This window comes from Rhinoraja longicauda, chromosome 14 (assembly GCF_053455715.1).
Source record: "Rhinoraja longicauda isolate Sanriku21f chromosome 14, sRhiLon1.1, whole genome shotgun sequence".
In the NCBI taxonomy this organism is placed as follows: domain Eukaryota; kingdom Metazoa; phylum Chordata; class Chondrichthyes; order Rajiformes; family Arhynchobatidae; genus Rhinoraja; species Rhinoraja longicauda.
In genome coordinates, this window is record NC_135966.1 from 31,225,786 (window position 1) to 31,239,081 (window position 13,296).

The 13,296-nt window shown below is 42.0% G+C and overlaps 1 protein-coding gene across 1 annotated transcript in view; it reads right to left on the minus strand.

The window, feature by feature from the left end:
* Positions 1-11,606, minus strand: part of emx3 (empty spiracles homeobox 3) — a 32,530-nt gene extending 20,924 nt beyond the window's left edge. Inside the window, exon 1 of the mRNA XM_078411144.1 lies at positions 11,088-11,606. Within this exon, the coding sequence (XP_078267270.1) occupies positions 11,088-11,439 (352 nt within the window). The 5' untranslated portion in view covers positions 11,440-11,606. The remainder of the gene's footprint in view (positions 1-11,087) is intronic.
* Between the last annotated feature and the right edge of the window lie 1,690 nt (positions 11,607-13,296).

The following is a 13,296-nucleotide window of genomic DNA, read 5'->3' on the forward strand; positions in this document are numbered from 1 at the left end:
ATAGGAGCAAAGAGGTCCTTCTACAGTTGTACCGGGCCCTGGTGAGACCGCACCTGGAGTACTGTGTGCAGTTTTGGTCTCCAAATTTGAGGAAGGATATTCTTGCTATGGAGGGCGTGCAGCGTAGGTTCACTAGATTAATTCCCGGAATGGCGGGACTGTCGTATGTTGAAAGGCTGGAGCGATTGGGCTTGTATACACTGGAATTTAGAAGGATGAGGGGGGATCTTATTGAAACATATAAGATAATTAGGGGATTGGACACATTAGAGGCAGATAACATGTTCCCAATGTTGGGGGAGTCCAGAACAAGGGGCCACAGTTTGAGAATAAGGGGTAGGCCATTTAGAACGGAGATGAGGAAGAACTTTTTCAGTCAGAGGGTGGTGAAGGTGTGGAATTCTCTGCCTCAGAAGGCAGTGGAGGCCAGTTCGTTGGATGCTTTCAAGAGAGAGCTGGATAGAGCTCTTAAGGATAGCGGAGTGAGGGGGTATGGGGAGAAGGCAGGAACGGGGTACTGATTGATAGTGATCAGCCATGATCGCATTGAATGGCGGTGCTGGCTCGAAGGGCTGAATGGCCTACTCCTGCACCTATTGTCTATTGTCTATTGACTTGCCCCACCTTGGTCATTTGTTCTTCTCCCTGCTCCTGTCTGGCAGAAGGTACAGTAGCTTGAATGTATGCACATTAGCCACAGGAACAACTTCTCTCCTCTGTTATCAGGCTTCTGAACAGTCCTTCCATAAGCTCGGGTACTGTCTGATTCACCTGTACCCATTGCAGACATTGGACTTTGTTGATGGAGCTGATATGATGCAATGCTGAACACTATATTCTGCAGTTTGTATCACCTCCTTGCTCTATATATTGCACTTGCGTTAGACTTGATTATATTTATGTATCGTATTATCTATTCTGTTTGGTTAGCATGCAAAACAAAGCTTTTCACTGTACCTCAGCACACATGACAATAATAAACTCGTACCTAAACCAAAATCTTGCCCCTCTCACTTTAAACCTTCTTCTCTGTTTATGATACCACCTGTCATCTGCAAGCTTCCTAATCAAGTCTTGACTTACTAACCATGCCTTGTGGCCCAAAGCATGCTATCTGAATATTTTCTCTTGTTGCTACTTCAGAGAGCTTGTATATTTAATAATATATGGTACTGAAAATAACAGAGAGAGATGATGCATGGAACTGCAGATGCTTGTTTACAAAATGAGGCACAAAGTGTTGGAGTAACTCAGATTGAAAAAGAGTCCAGCCTGAATTGTCACCAATCAATGTTCCCCAGAGAACTGCCTGACCTGCTGAGTTACTCCAGGACTTTGTGCTTATTTTCATCTATTTGATCTATTTGCTGTTTCTATGGCAGATCTTTTTGCAGAGAAAGAGAACCCAGTTGCTCTCTGGTCAATTAAATAGCATATAATACCTGAACACATCCAGCATCGGCATAAGTGGAATAGATAATGAGAGAAGGAGCAAGGGACAATTCAACATGGAAAGTATGTTACAGCCTAACTACATTCAGCTGATCTAGAATGGTGCCAATCTTATGTGTAAGAAGGAACTGCAGATGCTGGTTTAAACCAAAGATCTTACTCAGGTGTATGGGGAACATTCTGTGGACGTACTCTAATGCTGAGCCACTGCAATGTGAAATCAGACATTTCTTTGCATATTATATTGCAAGCTTACTTTAAATGTGTGGGAAGAATGAACAGGCATTTCTCACATAAAGATGATATTAAATATCAAATAACATGGCAGATTGCCACTGAATATGTGATATCTGCAGAAACATTTGTAAAATGGGTCCTGGGCAGAGCAGAAGCATATCTTACAGCTTAATGGGTTTCGGAGTTCCGGGAGAGCAAAGACCCAATGTATGGTTTCCTTTCAAGCATATAATCAGACAAGAAATACTGAGAAATATATGTTAACCCAATCATTCTTGGGATCATTCTTGTAAACCTCCTCTGGACCCTCTCCAATGCCAGCATATCCTTCCTCAGATTTGGGGCCCGAAACTGCTCACAATACTCCAAATGCGGTCTGACCACTGCCTTATAAAGCCTCAGCATTACATTCCTGTTTTTGTATTGTAGCCCTCTTGAAATAGATGCTAGCATTGTATTCACCTCCCTTACTGATTCAACTTGCAAATTATTTTTTGGGGAATCCTGCACCAGTACTCCCAAGTCACTTTGCATCTCCAATTTCTGAATTTTCTCCCCATTTAGAAAGTAGTCTATGTCTTTTTTCCTACTACCAAAATGCATGACTCCACACCTTGCTGCATTATATTCCATCCGCCACTTCTCATCCCACTCTCCCAACCTGTCCAAGTCCTTCTGCAGACTCCCTGCTTTCTCTGCACTACCTTCCCCTACACCTATCTTCGTATCATCTGCAAACCTTGCCACAAAGCCTCAATTCCCTCATTCAGATCTTTTACATACACCGTGCAGAGTCACGGTTCCAGCACCAACTCCTGCAGCCAACCAGCCAAAAACTCTTTATTGTCACTCTCTGCCTTCTGCCTTTCAGCCAACCTGCTATCTATGTTAGTATATTCCATCTGATACCATGGGCTCTTATCTTCTTTAGCAGCTTCATGTGCGGCACCTTATCAAAGATCTTCTGAAAATCCAGTTAAACCACATCCACAGATTCTCCTTTGTCTATCCTGCTATTTACTTCCCCAAAGAATCCCAAGTTGTTCATCAGGCAATATTTCCCATTCACAAAACCCTGTTGACTTCAGTCTATTTTATTGTGTGCTTCTAAGTGCTCAGAAACCTCATCTTTTATAATGGACTCTAATCTTACCATCCACTGAAGTCAGGCTAACAGGCCTATAGTATCCACTTTTCTGCCTCACTCCCTTCTTGAACAGCGGAGTAATATTTGCAATTTACCGGGCATCTGGAACCACCCCTGACTCTAGTGATTCTTGAAAGTTACAACTACTTCCTCCACAATCTCTAAATCTACCTCTTTCAGAACCCTGGGGTGCAGCCCTTCCTGTCAAGGTGACTTATCCACCTTCAGACCTTTCAGCTTCCCAAGCACCTTCTCTTTAGTGATAGCCACTCCATTAATTTCCACCCCTTGACTCTCTTGAATTTTTGGCATGTTGCTGGTGTCTTCCACTGTGAAGACTGATGCAAAAAACATATTCAATTCCTCTGCCATTTCTTTATCCCCCATTATTACTTCTCCTGCATAATTTTCCAATAGTCCAACGTCCACTCTTGCCTCTTTCTTACTCTTTATACAGTATACCGGAAGAAACTTTTGTAAATTGAGGGAGTGCAGCGTAGGTTTACTAGGTTAATTCCTGGAATGGCGGGACTGTCATATGTTGAGAGACTGGAGCGACTAGGCTTGTATACACTGGAATTTAGAAGGATGAGAGGGGATCTTATCGAAACATATAAGATTATTAAGGGGTTGGACACGTTAGAGGCAGGAAACATGTTCCCGATGTTGGGGGAGTCCAGACCCAGGGGCCATAGTTTAAGAATAAGGGGTAGGCCATTTAGAACGGAGATGAGGAAAACATTTTTCAGTCAGAGAGTTGTAAATCTGTGGAATTCTCTGCCTCAGAAGGCAGTGGAGGCCTGTTCTCTGAATGCATTCAAGAGAGAGCTAAATAGAGCTCTTAAGGATAGCGGAGTCAGGGGGTATGGGGAGAAGGCAGGAATGGGGTACTGATTAAGAATGATCAGCCATGATCACATTGAATGGTGGTGCTGGCTCGAAGGGCCGAATGGCCTACTCCTGCACCTATTGTCTATTGTCTATTGTCTAAACCTCTTTTATATTATTGGCTAGCTTACTTTCGTATTTCATCTTTTCTTCCCGTATTGCCCTATTAGTTACCTTCTGTTGTTTTTTAAAAGCTTCCCAATCCTCCAGCTTCCCATTAATCTTTGCAATGTAATATGCCTTCACTTTTAGTTTTATGCTAATCTCCCTATGGTAGTTACAAATCTGCTTGATGGCACTGGTAGGAGTAACCACCACATAGTCCTGTGGAGTCAAAATTGGTACTTCATACTGAGGATTCATTCCATCATTTTGTGTGGCACTCCTATTGTGTCAATGGAAATGTCCCCAGTCTTAGCAATGGTGGGACCCTGCACACAAATGCTAAAGACATGATGCAGTTTTCACAACTAAGTTCAGCCCAATGTCCCAAGTGAATGATTCCTCTTTGCTTCCTCTTGCAAACCACCAAAAAACAGACTGCAGCCAATTCAATTCACTCCACATGGTATCAAGAAAAAGTTGAGGGACCTGGGTACAGCAAGGACTACAGAACAAACAATATCTTCACAATAGAACAGAATATTTCCAAAAAAGAGCCATGCCTCTTTCTCAGCTGTTCTCGTTGAATGGTACCTACCCAGTAATTTGGAAAATTGCCAAGACAAATGCCTGGGAGAACCAGGGAAAATCCAAAAGGATTAATTATCACCAAATCAGTCTATTTTCAATTTGCAAAGTAATCAACAGTGCTATCAAGCTCACTTCTTCTCCAAAATAGCCCAAAGAGATAGACTCAAGAGCGACTGGCATGGATATCAAGGCAGCACTTGATTATTCAGAGAATACCAAGGAGAAAACAGTTCTATTGTTCGAGACAAACCGTGCAGATTGGAAAATGATTGATTTTTATGCCAATTAACCATTTTAGTCCAGAACATCAAAAATTTAGGTTGTTCCTTGTCAGGCAATGGCCTAGGCTCAGCCATGTTTGAAAGTTTCATTGGTGATCTTCCTTCGATTATAATTTCAGAGCTGAGAATGTTTGCTGATGACTATACAATGTTCAATTCCATTCACTACTCCTCAGCAAATTTAGCAGCTGCAAAGTCTATCCAACAGTAAATCTGCACTGGAAGTGGCAAATAATGTTATAATGTAATAATATTCATGCCACAAATGTTTACTTTAGAGATGCAGTTCAGTTTAGAGATACACCTGTGAAACAGGCCCTTCGGCCCACCGAGTCCACACCAACCAGTGATCCCCCTACAATAACACTAACCTACACTCTCGGGACAATTTACGATTTTTACCGAAGCTAAATTAAGCCGCAAACCTTTAAGTCGTTGGAGTGTAGGAGGAAACCAGAGTGCCCGGGGAAAACCCACAAGCTCACGGGGAAAACGTAAAATTCCACGCGGGCAACACCTGTAGGTAGGATTGAACCCGTGTCGCTGGCGCAGTAATGCAGTAGCTTTTCCGCTGCACCACCGTGCCGCCCTAAAAGTGATTATCTCCAAACTGGGAATATATAATCATGCAGCTTTGACATTTAGTGGCATTACTGTCATTGAATCAACTACCATAAACATCCTGGATGGCCAACAATTTGAAACTCAACTGGACCATCCACATACAGGAGTAGATGAGAGGTTGGGTATCCTTGGGTGAGTGCTTCACCTCTGAAAACCTTAAAGAACATTTGTCATCCACTAGGCACAAATGAGGAGAGAGATAGAAGAAATGGATGTCATGTGGCAAGGATCAAGTCTTCCTCTTAATGAGTCCACATCACAAGATTAGAAATTGTTCAGCCATAGCTGAACACACTTCTCGGCATCTGCATACATCGGCATCTTGTGCTACTTGTGCTTCTTGTATTTATTGTGCGTAGTGGTGGAAAGATTGGTGGAAACAGGGCCGCTTGGATCAAGTGAAAAGAGTATTCTGAAACAAAAGGCGATTGGCTTAAGGTGAGAGGAGAGAGAATTTAGGGACCTCAGGGCAATGTTTTCACTTAGAGGGTAGTCTATATCTTGAACAAACTGCCAGAGGAAGTATTAGAGGAGAAACAGTTACAACTTACAAAAAGCATTTGGACACCTACATGGACCAGGAGTGCTTCAGGAGATGTGGACCACATGCAGGCAAATGGGTCGAGCCTAGAATGCCAACTTGGTTGTCAAGGATAAGTTCGCCAAATACTCATTGAGTCATAGAACTATACAGCATGGAATCTGGCCCGTCAGCACCTCAGTTACTCACCTAGGTTACTCTAACCGCACCGCCAAACCCACGTTTCATTACCAGGAAGGACACGAGCAACAGGTGCCAAGGAACACCACCACCCTACAAGTTTCCTTTTAAGTCACACATTAATCTGACTTGGAATCAAGTTACCAATCTTTCATCATTGCTGGGTCCAAATCCTGTAACTCCTTTCCCTGCAACATCCTATAGACAATAGACAATAGACAATTGACAATCCTGGGATATTTTCACCAGAAGGACGACAGTGATTCACCACCACTTCTAAATGGCAAATGTGGATGGATATCCAATAATTTTCTGGTCTGTTGGTGATGTCCAAATCCCCAAAAATGAATAAATACAATAACATTGGGGGGCTTTTGAGACTTTCACAATTTGTCACGGGTAACCAATGGTGCAGGCAACAAAATTTGAATAGTTAGCTCCCCTTAATTCAGAGCCTCTGGATATTGTGATTCTCTGGCCAGATCAGGAACACAGTGGTCTAGGCTTCCAGAGTGGGTTGATACTCACAGCGAATGCTCTGTAACTAAGTATTGCTCCTCATTTTCATTTTGTTCTTTATGTCATAATAGCCGATGGCAAACACAACATTGACAAAATAAAATACCTGGTTGCCTTTGACTTCTGTCATAGCAGGTTGAGAACAACTTTGGATCAAAGCTGGAGTGATATACTCACTTCAATTCAACTAATAACTGCAGAAACTAATATTGTTTGTTATTCACATAAATACCAAATCGCGAACATGTAAAAATCCATATTTATTTGTAAAACTACTATGCATAACATTGAAAAAATTGTTATATGAGAACAATGAAGAGACAATTACTCTACAAGTGCTTTTTACTTATATTAGTACACATGGTTATATCCATTGTGACTGATGAAGACAAAGAAGGGAGCATTATATGTCTGTTTGTCCCCAGTCCAACTATGGGCTATAGTTTTATTTTCCATTGAAGATATATGTTGCTCTTAAAAATAATATTATATTTGATTCATACAACCTCATCCAAACAACACTGACTGACAAGCAACAATCCTAATTCAAAATTAAACACTCCTATTGACATGTCTGCCACCTGAATAATTTGTTGCCTATTATTAATGTTCTCCTCTCTACCACCCTATCCCCTCCATACACACACACTTATTATTGACGGTTTAGCCATTTTGAAGTGTTTACGGTTCATGCCACTGATTTGACTTTAGCCTAATTACAAGGTCCTCATTTTAGATTGTCCTAGTCATATGGCAGTATTTTTTCTTCTCTCTAATCTTTTCTGGTCATTGGGATTGCTCTTCGCATTTAGTGGGCAAGCTCTGATTCCATGTACATACTCTATTTAAAAGGCCATCGGTAATGTATGCCGTAAACACCAGTTTCGTTTGCCATCCGTTCAACGCTTTAAATGTGATTTTTTTTTTGCCGTCTGTGTTCGTCTTGTTATTTGCTTTTGGAGGTCGTTGTCAATCCTGGCGTTTTTTATCGTCCAAATCAATGTCCCCGTGAACAGAGTATCAACCGCATTGGTATCATTGCGCTGCGACATCCTCCGCTGAAGGATATGAATAAAGAAAATGTTCTTTTTTAATTCGACCCATTAGTTTTGTATTTCTCACCTCCCCAGGTTTATTTACTGACTTCAATTTAAATACCCCAGCTTCTCAAGGGGATGCGAATTCTTGTCTCGTCTCCGGCGAATAAACAAGTAATTGTACTTATTTTGTATAAATATGTGACACGTTTCACACATTTGACATAGTGTGCAAAATCCGTTATTTTTTCCTTATGAAGCATTCTCTGAAATATGTACACTTGTGCCATAATGGATGCATGCGCTACTTCGGGGATTGTAAGCTTGCAGTAGGCAGTTTAGGACAAGTCACAGGGTTCCTCAGTACGGTCACCTTGCTCCATAAATATCCAAGTTCCCGTGTCTCCGTGTCGTACAATGTGGACAAGTATTTTGACCCATTTTGTTGTCTTATTTTGCGTAGTGCTGCTGATAAAGTTAATCTGAAAGTTTACATTTGAATTTGAAATCACAACATAATGTTCCAGAGCTAATTCATTCCGTCAATCGACATAAAGAGCTGGAGTAACTCAGTGGGTCAGACAGCATCTCTGGAGAAAAGGAATAGTAACGTTTCGACCCCTCTCGACCCGAAACGTCACCTCTTCCTTTTCTCCAGAGATGCTGCCTGACCCGCTGAGTTACTCCACCTCTTTTGTGATTATCTTCGGTTTAAAGCATCATCTGCAGTTTCTTCCTACACTGATTCCTTCCGTCTTTTCTTTCGGTTGCGACACTTGCTTTAAATTTACAGGTCGCGTGTAAACACAAACTTTCCTCAAATTACGTAAAATCTACTTTCTCTAACCAGCTAACTTGTGGTTATTCCAACCAATGGGCCAATGTCTTTTTGACTTTTTCTAAACAAGAGTCAAGATAGTCAAGAGAGTTTTATTGTCACATGTCCTGGAACGAAACAATGCAATTCTAACTTGCAGCAAAACAACAGATGTGTAAGCATGTTTAGGAAGGAACTGGCGATGCTGCTTTACACCGAAGACAGGCACAAACAACTGGAGTAACTCAGCGGGTCAGGCACCATCTCCGGAGAAAAGGAATAGATGATGTTTCGGGTTGAGACCCTTCTTCAGACACTGTACTATGTAAACACCACAATAAACAACAACATAAGTTGAATATATATAAATACATGCGCCAGCGTCCCACCTACCCCTATCCTAAACCCCCACCCCCTGCCCTCACCACCACTTCCATCTCTCAATCAGCCGTAATATCTAATTTCACCCTCTCCTTCCTCTACCTCTTAATACAACTATTGTCCTTCAGAATTAGTCGAATTTGAGACTAGAACAGAACAGGAAAGCACAGCATATTAACAAGCCATTCGGCCCACAATGTCTGTGCCGAACATGATGCCGAGATTAACTGATCTCACCTGCCTGCACATGATCCACAGCGCTAAACCCAGACCTCGCCGAGGTACGGTTTCTTCGTCCTTCCTTTCCGGAAACCTTTTTTTTCAAAGTTTAAAGGACCATTATCATGTGTTACTGTTTGCGCTCATTCGCATTCATAATGTTGATTTCTGTATATTTTTCATTTGTCCTTTTAATCCATCCAGTTCAATTCTAGTAAAATTAGTACAGACGAAAATCCCATTAACTGTTCAAATGTGTAGCGTCTTCCATATCCAAAGGCCGGCAAAACTGGTCATTTTACGGACAAAGTTGACATTATGGATCGTATTTTCACTCATGATATAAACTAATTATTACATATATTGGCCATTTGATTTAATGATATCAGCATCCAAAGATAATTCTTTAGACGCTAAAGCAGTTAAACTGTTACTAAAGAACCATATATTTGCACTCCAAATATTATGGTGCAATTTTTGTGCAACATTTGGGCAAAACTATTAGGTACACAAATTGCCCACTCGTGTAACTTGTCTTTAATTTATCTTCCAGAGAATTTAATGCAAAAATACCGCATTGCGCCGTCTGCATGTATAGCAATACATCTCCATACTTGAAATCTGTGCATTGAAGCATTGAAGTGGGATATTAATAGTAAAGAGAGAATACATTTAAAAGATTCCAAGTGTTTGCAACAAAGGGCATCATCTTGAACATTCACAGCATATAGTTTTGTTTTAGCAGGAATTGAGCAAAATCAATGTGAATTCTTTGATTTGTCTTGAAATGTTGGTGGCTTATGAACGGGCCGTGCTGCGTTCCACCTTATGAGTTAGCAGTTGTTTGCTAGTAATAGTTACAGAGACCTCGAACTTTCGGATAACCTGAACTACAAACTAGATACGGGGTGACATCGCGCACCCAAAACCCAGCGGTGTTATTATCACCGCCGATCTCCTTGCACGGTCCACGTTTGAAGTTTTACCTCAAAACGATTTTCTAAAACAAAATCGATATCGTTGTGTTTAAAAGAAAATGCAACTTCCTATATAGATTAAATATTTAAATCTGCAAGTTAACCATTTGACAGAGGGTACATCTGATAGACCACAGAATTACAAAGCACCAGCCTGCTTCTCCAATCGCCCAGTGAATTCAAGGCAGACCGCGATTTGACGGCTTGGTAAACTTTAAACCAAACCAGCAACTTTCAAACTGGAGTCGGGGCGCTGATGAGAACACTATTACAAACTTTAGAGTGGTTGTTCTCTCTATAAACCTAAATTAAATCCCCATTGAGAACGCAGAGCACGATCTTTAAGTCCACAAAGCACTGCGCCTGTCTTAATACTGCCGTAAATTCAAAACCTCGCCGGAAATCTTCCATGACAACTGAGAAGCATCGTGAGCTGACGGGGTTGGGTGCACTATTCCTGACAGAGCCTGGTTCTTACTGAGTATTGTGTAGGAAGGAACTGCAGATGTTGGTTTAAACCCAAGATAGATACAAAATGCTGGAATAACAGCGGGACAGGCAGCATCTCTGGAGAGAAGGATTCAAGTCTGAAGAATGGCTGCGACCCGAAACGTCACCCATTCATTCTTCTCTCCGGAGATGCTGCCTTTCCTGCTGAGTTACTCCAGCATTTTGTGTCTTACTGAGTATTATTATTTCGAAACGATCGTCGCTCCTTTACAGTCCGCACATTGCTTGCATGTTTTAACTTGATTTCCAAATGAGCTGAACTAGTTTTACTTTCTGTTGCAGTCCAGTTTACCAGCTTGTATGGCCTGCGCCTCGCTGGAGCAACGTTTAGTTAAATTAGCAGAAATAGTTTCCTATGTATTTACACGTTTAAAGCAAAAGCCTAAAAATAGACTGAGGACAAAATACAAGACCGTCTTATGTTAGGAATAGCAAACACCAGGTATTTAAGACATAAGCTTTCCATACAGGTAATAAGGTATAAAATGGCTGATTTTACACTAATACAGTTAAATTGCATTGCACAACATGTTTATTGGCACAATAATTGGGAATTGTTATTCGTTACAATCACGTTCATTTACCTTGAAATCTGTGACCCAGGTATCTGTTCCTTAAAACCCATGGGTAAAAACTCAGCGCTTCTCTCTGCTGAGGTGCAAAGAAAGACTGTGCGGACAGATGATGTGCGTTGCCCGGGTGAATTGAGAGAGCGGGGCTGGCCGCGTGGGTTACCGGGTCGGGAAACAAGAGCTCGGGGCTGCTGTAGAGAGTCCTGCCGGCGTTCTGAAAGCCACTTCCAAAGTGGGAGGCGTGCAGCGAGTCGGCGTATCTCAGAGCTGTCGGTCGGAGCGGTTCATCCCCCAGAGTGGACGCGTTGTCTTTGCCTACCAGAGCCTCGATGGTGAAGCATCTCTTGGCCGGAGGCTGGAACATGGCTTTCGCCAAATGCGTTGGCCCTGGCGGCGAAGATCAAGATTTAGGGAAGTCCAAAAGAGAGTCGAAACAAGTTTATTTTCCCCACCCAGTAGGCACAATTCCTTGGATCCAATGTGGACTTTAATCTATAAAACAATCCATATGCGTACCTGGCGACGCGCGATTCGGTTTAGGAAACTTGTATTGACGATTTGGAGCTAGACGATCTAATTAAAAGGGGGCTGACACTAAACAACCCTCGAATGCCAGCAGTTTCTCACCGATTGGCTCCATTTACCTGCCTTGCTATTCGTGTCATTTACAGGCGTGGTGGACATGCGCAGAATGCGAAGGGAAATAAGGTCTACCCTATTCAAACAGAACCGAGAAGCCAAAATCCAAAGCCCGGGCTGGTGCGTAGAAAAATAACACAGGGAGGATGAAATATCCCTGGAAAAGCACCAACTCCTCCAGTCTCAATCAAATTCGCCAGACCCATTCACCTTTATAATCAGAATGATTGGAGTCTTTTCATCGTGAAATAAATACATTAGTAACTCTTATCTGAAAAAAAAATCACTATATTTGTGCAATGTACATTATATCTGCCTAGATTTGTCCAATGCCAAACCCTTAAGAGATATGTTTATTTATCCGTATACCTTCACCCTTTACATCTTTCTAGTAATAGTATAGTACTTGCACTTGTTATATCGACACCCTCACATTTGCGTGTATTTGTTTTTCTCCCCGTCTATCATCTATTCGTAACTTCGCCCAGCACCTGTCTTACCGCACCGCTGACAATACTTTGAAGTGCACATTATTCTCACCCGCTACAGGCTTCGCCGAGACTGATTGCCCAAAAGCATCCATGCGTTTCGGGTTTGTACGACCATGTCGAACCGCGCGCAGAGCTTCAGCCCCATTGGGGACCAAGGGAAATAAACGTCTAAAGTATCTGCAGACGGGGAGAAATAGCAGACGGAAAGAATTGAGACATCTCGCAAGGATGGAAGCAATTCTTGCAGGTAAATCAACAGTGGTCCGAGAGTCCACGGAGGGGTTGAAACTAGGCGCGTGTAATTTAACCCTTTGACACCTCCTGCTGGACATTACTGCACACTTTACCGGCTAGCGTTTAAATTAAATGAAGACAGGAACAAATCATCAAAACTTTTTGGTCAGCTTTCCTTTATCTTTACAGCTGTGCTATTAATCAGCGACAGACGAAATGTGTAGGAAGGAACTGTAGACGTTGGTTTACACCAAAGATAGACACGAAATGCTGGGGTAACTCAGCGGGTCAGGCAGCATCTCTGGGGAGAAGGAATGGCCACCCATTCCCGCCTGCCCCGCTGAGTTACTCTGGCATTTTGTGTCTATCTTAATCTGTGGCATTCTGCTTCGCTACGGGCATGTTTGCTTCTTTAAGAATTGTTCTGTACGAAAAGATTGTTACTTAAAAAAATGGTTACTGTTCCGCAGCTGATAGAATTTTACTTTAAAATAATTGAGTTTTTGATATCCTATTAATAATTTTAATCCACTGTTACACAAATTAATACGAGATACTGTTTTGTTTCGCTGTGCCATTACTAAGTGCTGAGACTATGCCTGGTTTTCAAGGACCTACCATTTGCACTGTTTACCCGAGCAAACGTCTTGGTGCTGGGTGTTCATTCCACCCCTCGATGGAAATAAATTTCAAGGAATTTGCACCGAAGCAAGCCAGAGTCTGAAACACGTAGTTAGATCCCCGATTTCATCCCGACTGTGAAGATGGAAACTCTCCGGTATTCTATTTCGTTTATAATATTTTCACCCTTCAAACAACCCAGGGTTAATTATTTTCAGTCGCGAATTTAGATATTT